The following is a 21,317-nucleotide window of genomic DNA, read 5'->3' as shown; positions in this document are numbered from 1 at the left end:
CGACCATGACGATCTCCAGTCAAACAAAGCACACAGGGCAAAGCCACAGGCTGGCATGGGCATGGGTGGACACTCAGGGGTCTGTTCTTGATGTCCAGTTTCCAAAGAGCCAGTCAGAATGATCAGGAGGGCTCAGGTAGGTAAGTGTGTGCTTCCTGAGGAAGAAACCTCTTTTCAAAGTCAGCGTTTAATACAGCTGAAGTTTTCAGCCCCTGCTCTCATCTCCTGTCACTCTTCACCTGGGAAGTCCCAGTCTGTGCCTCACCTGCATTTCTGTTTCCATGACTCAATCTCCCTACTAAGGTGATCTGCACTGGATTCTCACTGCCTAGACAGATCCGCTGCCTAAGGATGTAATAGCAACGCTTTCCAGGATGGAGTCTGGGTATCATGATATCTGGCATTTTTTTGAGGGTGGGGGGCTTTTTGGGTCACACCCCGTGATGCTCAGGGGTTACTCCTGGGTCTGCACTCAGGAATTACTCCTGGCGGTTTTCAGGGGACCATATGGGCATGGAACCCGGTTGGCCGTGTGCAAGGCAACCGCTTTTCTAGCTATACTACAGCTCCAGCCCTGTATGTGACATCTTAACCTGAAGGCCAAAGACATCTCTCCATCAAAGGTGACACACATTTACAAAGGAGGCAGAACCAAGCAAGACAAACAACTGCTATGTTTCAACCCAAATACAGCTGAAGTTTTCACCTACAGACTGGTAAAGTTTAGAGAAGTTTTATGTCCATTAAAAAAAAGTAAAAAAAAAAAAAAAAAAAAAAAAAAACCACTTCGGGACAGAATGACAGCATAGTAGGCCAAGGGCTCGCTTTGTCTGCAGTTTGACCCTGGACACTCCAGATGGTGCCCGAGAGGCCTGCTAGGAATGAACCCCAGCAGAACCGGGAGGAGGCCGGAACACTTGGGGTGTGGCCCCCAAACCAAAACCCAGACCAGAAAACCAGCCAGGCATTATTATACTCCTTATGGCAGGAGTTCGGCTAGGGTTAAGAATATTTAAGTTGCCCCAGGATGAGAGATGCATGCTGAAAGTGGACCATAGACCGAACATGATTGCCACTCAATGCCTCTTTTGCAAACCACAGCACCCAAAAGGAGAGAGAACAAGGGGGAATGCCATGCCACAGAGGCGGGGGGGGGGGATGGGGGGATGGGGGGTGGGAGGGATACTGGGACCCGTGGTGGTAGAAAATGGGCACTGGTGGAGGGATGGGAACCCGATCATTATATAACTGAAACTCAAGCACAAAAATATGTAAATCTACAACTGTACCTCATGGTGTTTCACTAATAAAAATTTTAAAAAAAAGAATATCTAAGTTGCATTACTGGACATATTTTAAAAGAAGAATTGTAATTACTGGATATAAAAACCAGAGAGAGGAAGAGCAACCCACTCCAAAAGGCTCCGAGTCTCAAAAGTTCCAGCCTGCTTCTCTTCATGCTCCTTGTCCTCAGATTCCTCACACCTGTGGGAAGCGCAGGCCGACCCCGGAACAGGGCAGAGGGCCCAGGACGTGCCTGTGTTCTCTCTGTGCCTGAATGAGGCCAGTGGAGGCCTAGGACCCAGGCAAAGACGGCCAGGAGTCTTGAGAAAGCACCCCTGGGTGCTTGTGCACCATCAGCCCTCTCCTGAAACGAGGCTCATAAAACCCAGGCAGCAACCCCAGACCTCCCCCCAAAACACAGTGCTGCTGGGAATGGGCTTGGTGCCACATTATCAAACGTTTACCAGTCAATATTTATCCAGAACAGGGAGGAAAATTGAAAGTGGAGCCTGTCACAGAGATCAAGGTCCAAGCCCAGCTATGCTTTCCCCCGCCAAGCGGGAAAACCCTCCTCGAATACATATTCGGAGCTACTCCAAGCAATGATAGAAGATTTTTTTTTCTTTTAGAAGGAACCCAATGCCATCTATTCTGGTATTTAACTGCTGAAGTAGCAACAGATGAAGCAGGAGGAAAAAGCGTGTGTGTGTGTGTGTGTGTGTGTGTGTGTGTGTGTTGGGGGTAGCTGGACAACTAACACAGGAAACACAGGAAACACAACAGGCTGCTATTTCCTCATTACTCGGATAAAGCCCAGGCCTAGCCGGCGACTTCCTCTGGAGTCTCCAGGGAGAAATTACCCTCATGGCCCGGCTCCCGCTCACTTACCAGACAGTCGAGCTGGGACACGGGGCTCTTGTTGCCCGGGTGGCTGATGTCCCAGACCTTGACGCAGCCCTTGCCCCCCGTGTACACGTGTCTGGTGGGGTTGCTGATGGTCACTGCGCACACCACCTCCCCGTGGTTCAGGGTGTTGATCTGGCGAGCGTGCCGGGGGATGCCAGGTCCGATGAGAGCGTCGGGGGGGAAAGGGACAGGCTGCATCTGCCCGTCGGCGGTGACGTGGAAGGAGTAGGCTCTGTGGGCGGGGAAGACGGGCAGGCAAGGAAAGGAAAGGTGGTGAGTGGGGGCTGAAGAATGCCAACGCCAGCCCACAAGGTCACGGCACCTGCGGGGAGGAGACTGAGACCAGGACCCTCTGGGCTGTCTCCCTCCACTACACCGACTCAGGGAATCCATCTCAAACCAACAGCAGAAATGAGAGTCCACATGGGACACACTCGGACTGTCTCTATGAACTTTAAAAAGCTGTCAGACGACACTTATTCATTGAATAAAGCGGTCCTTCCCATCCCGTTACAAAATAAGGAATGGGCTTCTTAATGACAGGAACATCATTTTCCTCTCATCTTGGCCTAAGAGTCAAACTGATCATCTGCGATGTTCAGCTCAAACCCCTATGGACTCAATGACACACAGCCCGCAACATGTTTCGGCACAAACACAGCTCCTGAAACCTGAGCTTACACTACCCTCGCATAAGCAGGAGACAGCAACGAGAGATGCTCTTTCACTAACAGCTTGTCGAGAGATTCCGAGTCTCCCCCCACCCCCAATCTCCCAAGAAGCAACCCCCTCGGACACTCTCAGCACAGGCAGCCCTGCTCCCAGCTCAGACGGAAGTCGGGGGGGGGGGGAGTGAGCATTTCATAAAAGAAAAGGGACTTCGGGGCATCTGAGTATCCTGCACTTCCCATGCGATTTTGCTATGAACCGGAAAGGTAACAATGGGGGCAGGAGCCAAGGCTCCTTGGAGGCTAGAGCGTCAGCCCTGCGAGCCCAGGAACCAAGCAGGGTGTGGCCCTTGGGTGTGCTGCACCCCAGCACAGAGCAGCCATCCTGCATGGCCAAACTAACACCACAGCTGGGCGTTACCAGAGAACCACCGGGAGCGTCCCCCGCCACCCACCCACCTGCCCATGTCTGCAGGAAGAATTTTTAAGGCAGGGACAAGTGTGTGTGTGCCCACCTGCCCTCCCTGCTGCTGTCTGAACAACGACAAGGTGACCAGAGACCAGCAGTCCTGGAGCACAGCAAGGAGGTAGAAAGCACAAGGCAACTAACTGCCGGGGCGGCAGGACGAGACAGGCCGGAGACAGTCGACCCAATGGGACTACGAGGTATGCCCCGGTTTGAGGAGTGCCAGCATCTTCCTCGGGGGAGAAATCAACCTCTCTGTGAGCTAAACTACTGCTTTCTTCTCCCGTCAGAGAAGCCTAATCTTACCGGACACTTGTGTCCACATCAAAGTCTAAGAGCAGAGATTTTTCCCTCTAATGATCTCATTTTTGAAACTCGAAGCACTAATGTGAGATATTATAAAACACGAACAAAAGACACCTCATGATAGGTCTGAAATGCTGATGTTTTTGACCTACAACCACAGGGTGGATTTTGTACTCCACACTTTTATTTTCTTCTCATCTGAGAAATTGCTCAAAGACCTAGAAGGTTACCAGGAAGTGTCTTCCGAGAAAGACAGTCAAGCCTTTTGAGTTTTTGCCTTCCCATAACACTCTGGGGTAGCACGGCTGCCCTCTGGAACCCGCGGTTGGTACCTTGCCATCCCTTTAAAGATATAAAAACCACAGACACTGATATAAAACTTTGATTTTTTTTTTAAACTCCAGCTTAAATTTTGTGAAATAACTCAGTAATCAGAAAACTGAAGACAGACAGAGAGGTCTCTTCTCGCCTGCATATGAAACCCACAGATTCCCTTTGCTTGAAAAGGAAATGTATGATTTTCCCTCCGTAACAGCAAAATATCAAACGCATGAAGATTTTTAGAAGCCAAAAGCTCATGATGGAGCAAAGAAAGTCTCTTCAATCAATGGTTCCGGAAAATAGTCACATGCACAGGAACAAAACTGAATCACATCCTAACACCTGTTAATTCAAAACGGATTAAAGACTTGATTATAAGAACAATAAGCCACGCAAAAGAAAATATAGGCGATATCCTTCTTAATGTAGAATGCTGAGGTACACTTAGGGACAAAGCCCAGTCACAAATAAAATGAAAGCAAATATAAATACCTGGGACCACCAGCAAAAGAAAGGTGTGTCAAAATGGAAAGATTCACTGGGACGGTATTTGCATATCACAAATCTGACAGACCTGATATCCAAAACAGATAATAAACTTTTAAAACTCAACAACAGGGGGGGGCTGGAGCAATAAATAGCACAGCTGGTAGGGCGTTTGCCTTGCATGTCGTCGACCCTGGTCCGATTCCCAGCATCCCATATGGTCCCCTGAGCACCGCCATGGGTAATTCCTGAGTGCAGAGCCAGGAGTAAACCCTGTGCATTGCCGGATGTGACCCAAAAAACCAAAAAATAAAACCCTCAACAACAGGGGTGGGGGAAATCCAAAGAACATGATTTTTAAAATGCCCCCTAAAGTACCCTCCAAAAGGGGCACAAAAATGACCCCAAATGGCTAAAAGATGATGTTCATCATCTTAGGAACATATAAATCAAACAAAGAACAACTATACCTACCCTCTGAGAAAGGCTATTATTCAAAAAACCAAAAACACTAATTATTGGGGCGGGGGTTGGAGTGATAGTACAGCGGGCAGGGTGTTGGCTTTGACCATGGTAGACCCAGGTTTGACCACTGGCATCCCACATGGCCCCTTGAACTGCACCAGTAGTGACGCCTGAGCACTGTCAGAGCTGTGAACACTGCCTGATGTGGTCCCCAAACAAACAAAAACTGTCCTCCCGTTGTTCATTGATTTGCTCGAGCGGACCTGGTAATGTCTCCATTTTGAGACTTGTTGTTACTGTGTTTGGCATATTGAATACCTCACGGGTAGCTTGCCAGGCTTTGCTGTGCGGGTGAGATACTCTCAGTAGCTTGCCGGGCTCTCCGAGAGGGGCGAAGGAATCAAACCCGGCCCGGCCGGGCTGGCTGCGTGCAAGGCAAATGCCCTACCACTGTGCTATCGCTCCAGCCCTGTGATCCCCAAACCAAACCAAAACAGAAACATGTACTGGTGGAGGATGTGGAGAGGAGGGGGATCCTTTCTACACTGCCACTGAAAGCACAAACTGGTACAGCCATTATGGAAGACAGTAAAATAGGAATTTCTTAAAAATCCAATTGTTTCTCTTCTGCGCATTCAGAAAAATGGGAGCACACTAATTCAAAGAGTTGTATGTGCACGGTGCTCAGTGCCGCATCACGCACAAAAGCCAAGAACAGGAAACAACCCAAATGCCAGTGGCCAATGAATAGGACAAGACGCTGTGTACGTACACAGCAGAATACTACTCAACTACGGGAAAGAAATCCTGCCGCCTCAGACAACATGGATGGACATGTGAGATGAACATAATGAAGGAAGGCAGGTGGAGAAAGAAGGCCACTATAGAATTCCCCACACACAGAGGCACAGAAGAAAAAAAATTATAAAATATGTAATGTGTGAGGCCCTGGGTTTGATCCCTGTTACTAGAAAACAAACAAGAGCAGGGAGAGAGCTGCAAAGGGCTGAGAGCATCCTGTGCACGCAACAGGACCCCAGAGTCAGTCCCAGCACCTGATGCCCCTTCAGCACTGCGAAGGGGGAACCAGATCCACTAGAACTGAGTGTTGCCAGGCTTGGCCCCCAATTACCCCTCCCCCCCACACACATAGGCACTGTTCCCCTTTGCACCCCAATGCGAGTGAACATTCAGAGAGAGAGCCTAAAAAGGAGAGGCCAGAAAAAAAAACCAAGACTAAAGGGGAAAACATATGAAGGAAAGAACTGGTCATTTCATGACAAACTTCATGTTCACGCTCTGGTTTTGACGCCATACCTGGCAGTGCTCAGGGGAGTCCCAAGGTGCCACGGATGGAACCAGGGTTAGTCTCGGCAAGACAAACACCTTAACTCCTCTACTCCTTCTCCAGCCTGTGTAACACAGCCCACAAGTGTAAGGATTTTCAACACATATACCTGGAATTTCCATATATATATTTTTCTTTTTTTCTTTTTGGGTCACACCCAGCGATGCACAGGAGTAACTTCTGGTTCGGGCACCCAGGAATTACTCCTGGCGGTAGCTCAGGGGATCATATGGGATGCTGGGAATCGAACCTGGGTCGGCTGCTTGTAAGCCAAACGCCCTACCTGCTGTGCTATCAAATATTACCAATAAAAAAGTAACGCACGTGTTTTTATGGAAATATACAAGGATTTTTTTTTTTGGAAATAAACAAGAAAGAATTTAGCACAAATAGCCACTTAATACCAATTATTGGGACTTGACAGAGAACTTGATTGCAAGAAGGAAAATTTCTTCAAAAGTCATCCTTATGGGCTGGACCAATAGCACAGTGGATAGGACATTTGCCTTGGACGCGGCACACCGGGGTTCAATTTGTCCATCCCTTAGGAGAGCCCGGCAAGCTACTGAGAGTATCCCACTCACACGGCAGAGCCTGGCAAGCTTCCCGTGGAGCATACGATATGCCAAAAACAGTAACAACAAGTCTCACAATGGAGATGTTACTGGTGTCCACTTGAACAAATCGATGAACAATGAGAGGACAGTGCTACGGTGCTACGGTGCATACAAGGATGACTTTTGTTTTTCTTTTTGGGTCACACGAGCAATGCACAGGGGTTAGTCCTGGCTCATGCACTCAGGAATTACTCATGGCGGTGCTCGGGGGACCATATGAGATACTGGAAATCAAACCTGGGTCAGCCACAATGCAAGGCAAACGCCCTACCCGCTGTGCTATTGCTCCAGCCCACAAGGATGACTTTTCAAGAAGTTTTTCTTCTTCCAACCAAAGGATACAATATTAAGTATGTAAAGTTCTCTGCCAAGTTCCAATAATTAGTATTAAGTGGCTATCTGCCCTAAATTCTTTCTTGTTTTTGGCCTACACATGGCAGGGCTCAGGGCTTACTTCTGGCAACTATAGAGCTCAAAGTCCTCAGACCACTAGCTCCTAAGCCTACTTTTTATCCAAAAATATCCATCCTTCAATGTCCTTGTAACACGTCAAGCCTACCTATTTTAATGCTTGCACATCACAGTTCATTAACCTCCTGCCAATGACTATTGGATATTTGGAGTCCAAGTCAAATGGCCTTTCAGTGCCCTTAAAGATGCTGCCACGAGAATTTGAAGCCCATTCACATTAGCAAAATAGTCAAAGTTCAGTAACCAATTTCTGTGACCCAGACATGTGTCATTGTGAGCAGGTCTGAAGTTCACAAATGAATGAGCAGATGCCGTTAAAGCAAAGCCTGGTGATTTTCAAGACACGGTGACCCTTTTCCGTAAGACCTGGGTTGGTGTGGGAAAAATAAGCTCCACCAGTGTCCTGAGCTGTGGGTAAACTGGCAGCAAGAAAGGCACCTTCTCCTGTGTGTCTGGATTTGGAGCGGTCACCGCCAGGTGTGCAAAGGGCCCATCAGGGGCTCTGCTGGCGGGTCCAGATCCTCAGCGGGGGCGGGGGGGGGGGGGGAACACGCTCAAGCTCCTCCTGGAGTCCTGTGCATGATGCAGGCCAGCGCTCCAGATGGAAACATGCGCTGAGCATGGCGAGCCGCCCGCTCCTCTCTGGGACCCCAGCACCTGCCCAGAGAGTCCTTCACACCACGCGGGAAGCTGGGATCTGCAGAGATTGTTGAAAATGGACTCACAAAGAGTGGTCGGCAGCCATGGGCCCCCAGGGAAGGCCTGAGGAAGTGGCGATGCTCACTGTTCTGCAGAGTCTGACCAAAGCAACAAATCAGGATGGACAAGGGCTGGTGGCTTTGGAAGAAGAGCGAACGGCGTGAGTGTCCAGAGCCCGGCCTGGATTCCTCCAGCACAGGAAGAGCCTTTTGGAGCAAAGACCCCCCTGCGCGCACAGTAGAACAACCGGAAAGAGCTCCAAGATCTGGAGCATGAGTGCTCTGCAGGCATGTGCTCCCGGGTTCAAACCCCAGGACCCCACACATGGGCAAGCCAAGCAGCTCTGTCATCCCTGGCACAACTCACCGTTTCCCGGTTTCCACCCTGGGTAAGTGAGTGATACAGCTGGGAAGAGACCTCCCCAGGTCTCAGGCACTGGCCTAGGGGATGGAACACCTGCCTTGCACATGGAAGGCCACCTGCCTGACCCAGGGGGCCCCTAAAGGCACAGTGGAGTCTTGACAGCACCGCGTGCAGGTGTGAGAACCCCACAGCCACGAACACGCCCCTCCCCCACAGCACCTAGCGACAGCTGCCAAGCACGTGTACGGGGAACTGGGTTTATTTTACATTTGTCCCATGAAGTGACAAGGAGAGCTTTCTGGCCCACCAAGAGGTGACAAGGGCCACAGCCAAGATTCCGGTGTCACGGGAACCCAAGACACAGGGACCAGGCCACAGACTGTCGCCTAGTCTGTCACTTAGACAGTTTACCCACAATTACTGGGGGAATGGGGTGGGGTCTTTGGGAAACGAGGGCACAGTATTGCCCGAGAGACACAACAAGGGGGCGTGCAGTGCCAGCAAGGGCTCATATCTCAACTGAGACCATAATGTGAGATTAGGGGGCAAAGGGCACTAGTGAAGGGACATCAGGAAACTCCAAAGTCCCGATATTCCAGGGTGGGCAACAGCATCCAGCCAGCAGAGAAGGAGCCTGGATGGGTGGGGGCGTCCGTGAGATGGAAAGGCGGCGCCCTGGAGGAAAGGAGACACCCTGGAGGTGTCTTTGGGGACGGCAGCAGATGCCTGCTGCGTGCGGACAGTCTCGAGCTTGGAGCTCCCTCCTTTCTGCCTTGCCCTCCACAGCCCAGCCTCTCTGCTGACCACACTCGAATCCAGAAATCTGGACCCGGCAAGAAAGTGGCTCAGGGGACTCTGAGGCTCATAGACTTTACAACGTCACACTGGGCCGGTACAGGGGACCTTTTGCTCCTGAGATCCATGGGATAGGAAGCGGGAGCCCTGGAATTTCTGCAGAGCCAACAGAGAAGGCTATGAAGAGCTGGAGAGTAAGATTGAGCTCCCCGGAAAGCAGGTAGCTTTTTCCCCTGCTAATGAAACTATGTTGTGTCCTGGGGCCAAAGGAAAACAGGTGTTTACAGAGCAGAGACAGCAGTGGCAGAAATCAGTGAACAGTGCTAAAGACCCTCAGCCCCTTGTCTGGCCGACTGCTAGTGTCCTGGGGACTTCCTCAGGCCCCAGGGGGCACTTCTGGCTACACCGTAACATGAGTCAAAAACAAGTGTCAAGCTCACCAAGGCCTTCACTACTGATATGTCTATTCCTGTGTCCTAAATCCCAGCCCCTTGGAGCATCAGGTCACTTCCCTGGCAGGTCATATGCTGTCCTACCTCTAGGCTGTGCATACAACTCCCTACTGTCTACAACAGCCTTCCACAGCTCCCAGGGAAGGGCCCTATTCTGTATTCTGGCCCACTCGGAGACTCTGGGAGGGCAGGGCGCCACGCTGCACACAACTGCACACTCTTATGAATGGCATCTTTCTCATGGCAGTGTTTCTTAGTGTCACGTCGGTGGATTTACTGACTTGCACGCAATTAAGAACTCAACAAATGCGTTCAAATACCACAATTCCTTTATTGCTACCTGGTCCCGGCACGTGTGACTCTGGCAAGAAAAGGAAGTGACCGGGGGACCGGGTTATACCTGACAACTGTTCGCAAGGAACTTCTGGGATGTGTTTCAAAGGCCGCCAGCCGCCAGCAGTGGGCAACAACTTTCCCAGCAGGGGAAAAAAACTGCCCCCTGAGTGTCTATCTGGATCAAACCTAAAGAAGGAAAGGAAATGCACAGAGAAAAAGAACAACCAGGGAATCTCCCTGGATCAGCAGCCCCCGCAGATAAGAGTCCGTCCATGGCGAGGGGATCAGGGTTAAAGAACCAGGGGCCCACAGGGCACTTGTTTGGGCCTTATTTTCCTACTTTTACACTGTGCCCTGATTTTAAAAAAAAAAAAGAATCCCCTCACTAGTCGAGGTGTGGAGTCAAGGAAATAACAAGCACAGCGAAGTGCTTCTGGAAAAGTCTGAAGCACAATCCTGCCGTGGGTCTTGGGGCCCAGGAGCGGTCAGTGTCCAGCCGAGCTAAGGAGCAGCCAACCTCGGGAAGAGGGGCCCCAGAATTGGGCTGGCACCTATTTCTCCAGGCCCAGCAGTGGGCAGAAAGGAAACAGAGGGTGCTGGTGCCACCAAGGTATGGAGCAGGGGCTGGGCCTGCTGGACTCAGGTGAGGATGCGCAGAAGCTAAGCAGATGCTCAGTGGAGACCACGGCAGGGACCCTTCAGTGCCACACCCGGCACACAGCATGCAGTCGGCAGCCAGGGTGGTGGGGAGTCCTAAGAAAAACCAGCTAGGGAAGAGAGGATGGCTCGACGGGCTGGAGCCTGAAAGGGGCCTGCGACTGATCCCAATATGGCATGTCCTCCAGTCTACCCCGGGAAGCACCACTAGGCATGACTCCAGAGCAATGAGCTCAGTAAGAGTACCTCCTGGGCACTGCTGGTGTGGTCCAAAATCAAACAGAAATAGAAAACCAGAAGTCCTGAGATTTGAGATTAGATATATGGTTCATGGAGAATCTTCTTTACCAATATACCAAGCCTTGCTTTAACTTTAAAGGACCCATATACCTACTCACTCTGGCCCCCAAATCCCTTTGACTCGCCATAGATTTTCCAGTTTGGCATCCTGGTTTCTTCCCGAAGAGCAAACATGCAAATCTGGCGCGTTTCTTAACCCTTTTTAGAAACCAACATTTGGACTTCAACGGAGGGCATCAGTAGAAATGAAATTACAAGTTGAAGACGTCAAAGTGCTAAGATAGGGGGTTTCTGCTTGTTTCCTTATTTAGAAATAAATACATTATTTTCATTTTTTAAAAAGCAGATGCAGAACTTCTTTCAATGCGTATGGGAGTCTTATAAAACAAACAGAAGGAAAAAAGAAGAGAAAGCCTTGCCGATGCACTTGGAGTTTCTCTCCAAAATTGGCATTTACAACTCTGAGTTCTAGGCTCTAGTTCCCTTATCAATGAAATATTTCCAAACCTCTGAATGTTCTGGGCAGCAGCAGCAAAGCCCCTGTGTAGGACAGATATAAAACCCAAGAGATTCTCGGACCAAGAGTAAAGAGAGAGCAGTTCAAAACACCCAGTGTTTTATTACATAACTATCACAGAGCTTATGCCAAATTATTTTTTAATAGGAACACAGAACATGTCCATTATGTGAAACTTATGAAAAAATAGTATTACTTAAAAACTGGCTGGAGTGAGAGCACGGCGGGTAGGGCATTTGTCTTGCATGTAGCCGACCGGGCCAACCCGAGTTTGATTCTTCCGCCCCTCCCGGAGAGCCCGGCAAGCTACCTAGAGTATCTCGACCGCACGGCAAAGCCTGGCAAGCTACCCGTGATGTATTCGATATGCCAGAAACAGTAACAAGTCTCACAATGGAGACGTTACTGGTTCGCTCGAGCAAATCGATGAACAACGGGAGTACAGTACAGTGCCATAGTGCTACTTAAAAACCACTGATTACTAAACTGCCTTTGGCACAACATTCCAATGCGTGGAATACTCATGAATACAAGTGAGAACATGGTGATGACGACACAGTGAAATATGGGTTCTGCATGTCAATACTCAACTTTAAAGTCCGAGTGACATGGGAAGGGGGGCGTTTCGGTCCGCCCTTCACGCCCTACGGAGGCCACCAGTTGCCCCCCACTAGCGGCTCTCCAGCACGGCCACGACTCCAGAGCACAGAAACCAATTTCTTAACTATCTGACTTTCAGTAGAAATACTTCCAGGGTCAATAAGTAAAATAGCAGAAATCCAAAACCAACATTTAATTCTTGAACGCAGCTGTAGAAAGCAAATCACTTCACAATGCTTTTTCAGCATGTCTGATTTTGGGGGGGGTAAACTCGAAATAATAGTGGTGAATCTTTTATTGAAACAATGAATCTAATCAAAGCAGATAGAGTGTTAACTAGAATTCATCTGCCCCACAGGGACTGGGAGGGGTGGGGGGTGGGGTTTTATTGGGGTTCTTCATGGTAAAAAATAAGTATTGGTAAAGGGAAATGTGTTTGATATTTGCATGACTGAGACCTAAACCTGAAAGCTTTGTAACCTTTCCCACGGTGATTCAATAAATTAATTAATTAATTAATTAATTTAAAAAAATTAAAAAAAAAATAAAGTCCGAGTGAAGGAAACAACCACAACATGGAAATGGCATTAACAGGTTAAGAAATAGGCCCACTTCATATACTTAAATAGACACAGCATATGTGGTTATAAGTATACATCATTCATCTCTGAACAGGTGACAAGGGACAAGAAGATGGCAAGGGAAGGACAACTGACCACCCAGCAGGAAACTCACGCAGAAAGGAGCTCGTAGCTCAAGATCATGCCAAGCAATCAGCTCTTGTTTTCCAATCACCAAAGGGAACAGACCCCGATGACTGAAACAGCACAAAGCAGGTCTGCTATGCCAAGCACCCAGATAACCGGAGCCAGCAAAAAGTGAGCCGAGTTCTCAAACCCACCAGATAGGTCAGTTGTGGGACCTGGACAACCTTGGTCGAGAGAGAGGAACCAGAAAGCCAAATCAAGAGCCAATGAAAGTCAGGTGGTTTCGAGCCGAGGCAATGTCTCCCAGGCTGAAAGCCGGGGGAGGGTCTCCACTCACTGCTCAAAACATGTTTTTCCAGGAGGCGATCTCCTTTCAAACGTCATTAAAATTTTCTTTTTCCCTTTAGGTTACAACTCCAAAAGGTACTTTGAAGATTTATTTAAACACTAAACAAGTGGCTGGAAGATTCTCAATTACACGTCTGGCACGAAAACACAGGGTGAAGGAACTTGGAACCAACCTGGAATCTTAAACCAGACTATTATTAGTCTGGGGCGGGGAGAAAGCTCAAAGGACTGGTAGGGATGGGTTGCGTGTTGGAGGCCCCAGTTCTATCCCTGGCACTGCGTGGTTCCCCCGAGCACCGCTGGGGCAAACCGCACACACAGAGCCAGGAGGAGCCCCCGTGTACTGCCAGGTGGGCGCCAAGTCCCAGACCACACTATTATTAGTCTGGGTTATTACTGAGTGCTCTGTGCTAGCATGCATGGCAGACAGAGCAGAACCCCCGCAATATTTATGGGGACAACCTGTTCTATGCCAGGAGGAAAAAAAAAAGTCTGGGGCAGAGGGCGGGGGGCGGGTGGGAGGGAGGTGGGACTGCAAAGCGAAAATGCACAGCCAAGTAGTGCCCCCTCACTAACAGGGCGCGGGTGGCAGTCACTTTCCTCACACCAGAAATCAGCTGCAGTTAGGCTGACCAACTTAAACCTGCCTTAAGGGCTTCAAAACATGTTTAAGGTCAGCGCACATTTAAAAAAAAAAAAGTAGCAGCAGCAACTGGACTGAACCGTGAAATGTAAAGTGTGCATCTCCCTGGAAAGGTGAACTCCCGGCTCCCTGACACCGGCACGAGACAGGAGCAGACAGACAGGAGATAAAAGTGCCTATGACGCTGGGCTGCCTCTGGAGACCCCGGGGGTTAGCTGTAGTGGCCGCAGAAAGGAGGCAGCACCTTGAGGTGGACTTAGGAGGAGGAAGGCTGGGAGGAGGGAAGAAGCTGCTCCTCCAGGAAGACCTTCGAGGTGTCTTTAGGGACCGTGAACTATTCTCCCCTGGCCAGATCCCAATGACACCAGGTGGAAAGGGTCCATCGAGTTTGAAGCCGGAGCATGGGCCTGGTGACTGTGGCGCAAATAAGTGAGTGAAGAGACCTGTGGGGTGTGCTAGGGGAAAAGGGAGCTCAGATAGAGAAGGGAGCACCAAATAAAGGGTGCTGGGAGGATCCTCCCAGGATGGGAAAACATGCTGAAAGTAGACTATAGACCAAACATGATTGCCACTCAATGCCTCTTTTGCAAACCAAAGCACCCAAAAGGAGAGAGAGAACAGAGGGGAATGCCCTGCCACAGAGGCAGGGTGGGATGGGGGGGGATTGGGGGGGGGAGGGATACTGGGATCTGTGGTGGTGGGAAATGGGCACTGGTGGAGGGATGGGTACTTGATCATTGTATAACTGAAACCCAAGCACAAAAATTTGTAAGTCTATAACTGTACCTCATGGCGTTTCACTAATAAAAAAAAAGGGGGGGGGCGGGGAGCAGATCTGATGGAACTTGCTGATAGCTGCTGGGGTGAAAGGTACCGGGCACACAGCCCTCCCACTCCCAGAAGGGCCCCTGCAAATGCTACTGTCTGCTTGGAGGTTCGGGCACCGCCCCTCCAAGCTCTCTCCAGGCATTTCTGAGGCTGGGCTTTCACAGACCGTGCGTGGCGCTCCTCTTCGAATGGAGGGGGCCCTCCCCCCAGCCCCCACTGCCCCGCCCCCACACCCTCATCTTGCAGCCAGAGAAAAGGCCCAAACCTGCATCTCCAAAAGAACACCTGATAGGGCGGAATCTTCCCAGGTAGGCTGGTCCGTGCTGAGAACTCTGGGGCCTTCTGGGAATGGGGGTGGGCAGATTCCCCCTTCAGCCTGAAGGCCCAGCAGGCCCCCAGAAACACCCGACACCCTCCAACGGAGAAACAACCCAGCTCCACCACGGAACCGCATCCAACTGCCTACTCACCAAACTGTCCCTGATCTACAGCTCCTGGACCATGTGACACTTCTACATTTTATAGTATTGACAGCCCAATGGGATCACAACCAACCCCACGGGAATGTCACCCCCCAAACTCAATGAGCCTGAATGGTACCACAGAAGGCTCACCTAGTATCAACTACTCAGCAGTTTCTCACACAGTAACTTAAATAACATCACTGTGAGATGTAGCAATTGCCACAAATTGACTCTCAGTGATCTAAATTTTGATAATCCCAATTGTTTTGTGTTATGACAAACAACAGGAAGTAAATTTATTAGTGCCTGCAAGGGGGCAGGCCAAGGTGGGTGGGAAACTGGGGACACTGTGCCAGGAAAGGTATATTTGGGAAGGGATCAGTGTCGAGACACTAAATTCCTGAAACACTGTATTATTACGATAAGTCACGGCATTATAATAAAAAAAATTTTAGAAATGCAAAAATGCTACAGTGAACAATAAAACATTGCTCTCCCAATCACAGCTGTTCTCTTAAAGATAAAGATGTAATTGTTAGCAGGGGAGGGAGTGGTTACTCTCCTGCCTCTCCATCAAGCTGTGAGCTCCCAATAGAGTCCCCTAATGCCACACAGCAAGTTTCTCTAAAATCTGCTGCCCAAAGGGCAGGAAGGCAGGGTCCACCTGCCCAGATGGTGGGGACCCAGCCCCGACCGCATCGCCCAGAGGCCACGGGGTGTGACAGTCTCTGAAGAGCACAGAGTCATCGAGAGCATGATGGATTAGGGGTCCAAGGGTGTCGTGGGGGCTTCAGGGAGACAAGGCAGATGGCTCCTGGGGTCAAGGGGGGATGGGCAAGAGAGGAACTGCTCAGTTCAGCCAGGAAACACACCCCCCCCCCCAGCTGACACACAGGACCGGTGGCTCCGGCCTTGGGGAAAGTCACTCTGGAGACTGGGGTGTGTTGTTCAGGGTTCTCGACCTGCAGCCACCAACCGTCCCTGAATGGATCTCTCTGGGACCCACAGTGCCTCGACCTCACTCCCTCGGCCCGAGGCTGAATCTCTCCTTCACATACTCTCACTGGGCACCACGACCCCTTCACACTAGGCCCTGCTCGGCACCCTCAGCATTCCTCGCCATTCACAACCCTGCTAGCCAGAGGTCTCTCTCGGTGTCTCAGTGTGTGCACCCCCTCCACATCATCTCATCCCCCACCCCAACCCCTAGAGGGAGAGAACATCTGTCTGGCAGTGTGTCCCAGTCTCGGCACCAGGCTGGCAGGCCAGTCACTTGAAACCCTGCGGGAACAATCCCAGCCACCCTCATCATTAGTCACTGCCATGCCCCCCTCACCTGGAGAGACCTGTCTCTGCTCCCCGTGAGTGCTGCAGGCCAGTGCCGCTCAGTGTCGCCGGCAAACGTTTGCTACAGTCTGATATGAGCCGGCCCAGCAGCAACAGCCAACTCCTAGGACAACAATCTGGGACTTGCACTGTGCACCCTTTCGCCTGTGCTTCGGATTATTGTGGTAAGAAAATGAATCTCGGACAACCCCTTGGCCCGGAGAGTTGAGCGGGCGATACTTCTCCAAACACACACACACTCAGTCAGTACCGGGGAAAATCGAGATCACATGGCCAGGTGGAGGAGCTCTGGGGAAGGCCACCTGGTCCTCTAGCATTCATTCACTTGGTCTTCACACAATGTGGGGGGCACCTCAGACTTGACTTGAAAGTGATCTGGGATGAGTCAATTTTAATTGTTTGCAGTAGGGAGTGGCCCAGCCCACAGACCAAGGGAAGGCAAGCACCCTTAGGGTGTAGATGTCACACATGTCCCTGGGCTGGACACCACACCAACACTGAGGTAGTTTCAAATGCTAAAGCATCCCTCGGTTCATAGGTCAAGGACACAAATAACTTGACTTTAGTAACTACTGATTGCTGTGTCTTCTTTAACACTTAAACCACCATGTCCCAAGTAGGTGACAACCCCACTACAGAACAGGGGACATGGGGCAGGGAGGACACAGGACTCCAGAGGGTTGGTAGCAGACTTGGGTGCAACAAGGGTGGCCCAACGGGGGGATGGGGGTGTGGGGTGGGCATCCTGTTTGTCCAGCAGGGCGCTGAGTAATGTTTTTCTGAAACAGGGATAGGCGATGTAAACTTGGAAACCACATGAATGCATTTGGGTAGAGAGAGAGGACAGCATGTAGGGCGCTGGCCTTACACAGATAACACAGCTTCGACCTCTAGCCCTCCATATGGTCTCCCCTGGGTGCAATTCTTGAGCGCAGAGCCAGGAACAAGTCTTGAGCGCTATCAGGTGTGGCCCCCTCACAAAAAAAACAATCCCCCTACTCCAAACAAACAAAGACCCCCACTAGCTACTTGGTGTCTAGACACTGTAAAGAACCAGCACTGTGTGGCCACTGCCCTGATCCCCACCCCCAGCGGGGGCGAAATCTTGACTGCTGAATGTGGCTCCATACCCGACTCTGGGGAACTGGTGTTAGGAAAGGGGCCCTATGGAAGGATCATTTCTCAGATTTGTAGGCTGCCAGGCTGGAGTGATAGCACAGCGGTAGGGCGTTGGCCTTGCACGCGGCCGACATGACTGACCCCAGTTCGGTTCCTCTGCCCCTCTCGGAGAGCCCGGCAACCTACCAAGAGTATCTCGCCTGCACGACAAAGCCTGGCAAGCTCCCCGTGATGTATTCGAGATGCCAAACACAGTAACAACAAGTCTCACGATGGAGACGTTACTGGGCCCGCTCGAGCAAATCGATGAACAACAGGAAGACCGTGACAGTGTAGGCTGCCTGTTCTTAGTGCCTCTGAACACAAGATCCCCACGTGTCCCGCATCTACTCATCCATCAGGGGACACATGGCAACTATACGGGGGCAAACGGCAGCACACACAGGGGCAGGAGAACACGGAGGCCCAGGGGGGCTCAATGGTTAGAGCCGGCTGCAGGGAAGCAGAACTGTCCACCTGTCCCCCCCCCCCCCCCAATCCCGTGCTCTCTTCCCTCACCCGCTATCACCCAGATTCTCACCACGACTGTTTCCTCATAGGCAACAGCCTTACAGTATCATGAATCAAATTCCCGAGCAATAGCCTAACACACGAAAAGCGTAGCCCTGGGAATCTGTTCTCCTAAAAGCAAACAAGGGCACGGGATGAGGAATTTCATTTTTCTCCAGGTTGCAGGTTGAACTGAAATTCAGATCCCATCACCACACACCAGAATGACCAAGCTCCTGCAAGAACCACTCAAAACAGTGGAGCTGACTTATGAAAGTGCAGCCACAGGACAGTAGAGGGTTTTATAAAAACAAACAGAAACTCCCAGGACATGCGAAAACAGAAACTCCCAGGACATGCGTCTCCAGAAACACCGTCAGGCTTTATACCAACTGCCCGCCCTACAGAAAGGCAAAAGGGTATCTGCCAGGAAGGAAGAATACCTGCCTATTTCAATTTAACTTTGTACAAAAAAAAAAAGCGAGACCTTATGAACCTCTTAAAATCATGCTTACAATTACAGACACGACAGAAGGCCCCTGATTTTTAAGTAGACTACAAGAGGGACCACAGCATTTTAAAAATTCTGAATATGTGGCATTTTTTAATTCTGGACATCAGAACCCTGTGTGACAGTTAACCACAGAGGTGGCACCTATGTGACGAGCTTATACTTCACACACCACTTGTCTCCACCAGAAAGGTGGCAGCGGTGAAAGTGTGGCACTGAGGGAGGCCACGGACAACCGCCGTGGGAATCTTGACTTCAGGAGTCCTGACCAGCTCACTGTCCACCACATGGCACTGCAGGGAATCTCCAAGGCGCCAAAGCAGAAGCAGCTTTCTGCAGGAGGGTCAGAGCAAGGAGGGCTCAACCATCTGCGGTCCCTGCCTCCCGCCTCATCCCCATCTCCAGAAATAACTATGTACACGCGCTCACCCACAGTGAGAAGACAGAGGCATGACACTTACAAGGTATCTATTTCTAGAAAGTGTTAACACTCAAGGAGAGGCACTAGAAATCTCCTTGGAAACGCCAAAGCGTCAGTTAATAGCGACGGTTACATAACTGCCTTCATGTCAGGAACGCGAGATATGGGAGTCGGAGGTACTTACGGTTTGCCCCCCGGGATGCCTGCCAGGTTTGGAGGGATCGTGGGGACTCTCATGTGAGGTGGGGGGTCAAAGCCGACCTGGAAACAAAAAAACATCCAGACTCAGTGTGAGCAGCTGCAGAACTTTGCACTAGAACTCAGTGATTCCCTGAAGCTACAACAACAGAAAGTACATGTGGAAACCTTAAGGGGTGTGTGTGTGTGTGTGTGTGTGTGTGTGTGTGTGTAAAGTATGTAAAAGTTGGACGATACCAGATGTTGAAATCTTAAGGGGTGTGTGTGTGTGCATGTGTGTGTGTGTGTGTGTGTGTGTGTGTAAAGTATGTAAAAGTTGGACGATACCAGATGTTGCTTCAGTCTAATCCGGGCCCTGCAGTGCCAAGTTTGACTGAGGTTAACTGAATGCAGGGCAACTGCCTGCCTCCCTATGTATAAAAGACACATCTTAATAACACAGAGTATCTCACTTGGAGGGGAGGAGAGCTCAGGTATGATCAGTGGCCTTAAGAACCAGCTTCCCAGGGTGAAAGTTCCTTTGGACTTGGACTAGCCAGTTGTCTGCAGATTTCTCATCCTTGGCTCTACTGACACTTGAGGCCAGAGAGTTCTCCAGTGGGGACTGGCCTGGGCAGGCAATAAGCAAAGCAGTGTTCTCGGCTTGTACCCTCTAAATGCCAGTGATCATGCCCAATGTAGGCAGAACACCCCGCTCCAATCTCACGAGGGGCAAAATCTTCTGGTCTTAAATAATCCCTTGCCTGCAGCTGGTCAGGGTTTGATTCCCGGCATCCCATATGGTCCCCGAGTACCACCCTGAGTCCTGAGCATCGCCGGGTGTGCCCCCACAAAACAAAACAAAGCCAGAAAAGCATGTCATGCATGCCCAAGAACCAAGAGAAAATATTTTGGCGCTTTTGTTTACTACAGGTTCTATTTTACACAGATTTTTGCCTTTCACATGCAATTTAGTTTCTTTCTGCCTTGACGGCGGTCATAGTTGGGATGGGGCGCACCGACTCCCCCATTTCACAAGCCTCTGTGTTCCTGCGTGTCCGCTGAGATCACCTCTTACTCCTAAGGATTAGCTCTGAAGAGTAAGAGGCATGCAAAGAGAAAGTTCCTAATTGTCAAAACAGTTTTTTCTCCCCTAAAAATTAAAGAAAAAATAAAGCCCTCAAGAACATGAATGAAAAAGGCTTCTGTGCATTACTTGAGTTATTTCATTGCCTTCCTCCAAAAAAAAAAAAAAAAAAACCTCTCCTTTGGTGGGAGAAAACCAGACATCCTCGCCACTGCCTTTTCACCCACCATCCCGGAACGCCCAACAGGCCTCACGGAGCAGCAGCTGATGAAGGGCATGAGCTGAGAACATGGATCTTTGTTTCAGCCCCTGCCTTCCCACTGCACCCCACCCTGCCCCGGCCCACCAGGACCCTGACACCCCTGACACTCACCATTGGGGAGCGCCCGTAGGCTACCACGGCAGCGGCCGCAGCCGCGGCACTCATCTGCGGGGACATGTTGTGCAGGCTGGCGTAGGCGGCACCGGGACTGGTCAGTTCCCCGTTCATTCCCGCGTGCGGCACCATCCCGAAGGGGGCAGGGTAGGGGCCAGGCACGGCCAGGGGCGTCCTCAGGCCGGCCGCTGCAAGGAATCACAGGAAACCTCAGGACACAGCTGGTCGCCCAGGGCCCAGGGGCCCAGCGTCAGTTTGGGGGCTGCAGATGTGGGTGGGGAGAAGAGAGGAAGGTGCCATCACCCCCCCCCCCCCCCCACCCAAGGACACACAATCTCTCCTTCCCCCGAGCTCCATTCACCTGCGGGAGAAGAGCCCCCTGGGGAAACGCTGCCCACCCTTTCCTGCTTGGCCCCTCTGGCGGGGCTGGGGGATGAAGGGATGAAGGGAATTAGGTAGCATTACGGCATCCGATTCACGGAGGGCCAACCGAGGCACAGATGCGGAGCCGGAGATCTGACTTAATCTCAGAAGATGGCTTTCCCAGATAAATGCTGGGCTTTCTCCTCAGGTACTACTTTGCATTCCCAGCACCAATGCCAAAGGAAAGCCCAATCCTGGGATTTCCGTAAACCCAAGCCAGGCTTTAGAAGGACTGTGTGTGTGCTATTCTGGGATGTGGA

At 50.7% G+C, this 21,317-nt stretch overlaps 1 protein-coding gene across 4 annotated transcripts in view; it reads right to left on the bottom strand.

Annotated features, from left to right (window-relative positions):
• Positions 1 to 21,317, bottom strand: part of LOC130027975 (transducin-like enhancer protein 1) — a 107,631-nt gene that overhangs the window by 10,842 nt on the left and 75,472 nt on the right. For all 4 annotated transcript variants that reach the window (XM_056118741.1, XM_056118740.1, XM_056118743.1 and 1 more), the window contains exons 13-15: positions 20,632 to 20,822; positions 19,179 to 19,255; positions 2,173 to 2,422 (exon numbers count right to left, since the gene is read on the bottom strand). In XM_056118741.1, coding sequence (XP_055974716.1) covers positions 2,173 to 2,422; positions 19,179 to 19,255; positions 20,632 to 20,822 — 518 coding nt within the window. The remainder of the gene's footprint in view (positions 1 to 2,172; positions 2,423 to 19,178; positions 19,256 to 20,631; positions 20,823 to 21,317) is intronic.

Source organism: Sorex fumeus, unplaced genomic scaffold (assembly GCF_029834395.1).
Source record: "Sorex fumeus unplaced genomic scaffold, SorFum_2.1 ptg000038l, whole genome shotgun sequence".
NCBI classification, from domain to species: domain Eukaryota; kingdom Metazoa; phylum Chordata; class Mammalia; order Eulipotyphla; family Soricidae; genus Sorex; species Sorex fumeus.
The sequence above is the reverse complement of the archived record's forward strand: the minus strand, read 5'-3'. Positions and strand labels throughout refer to the sequence as shown.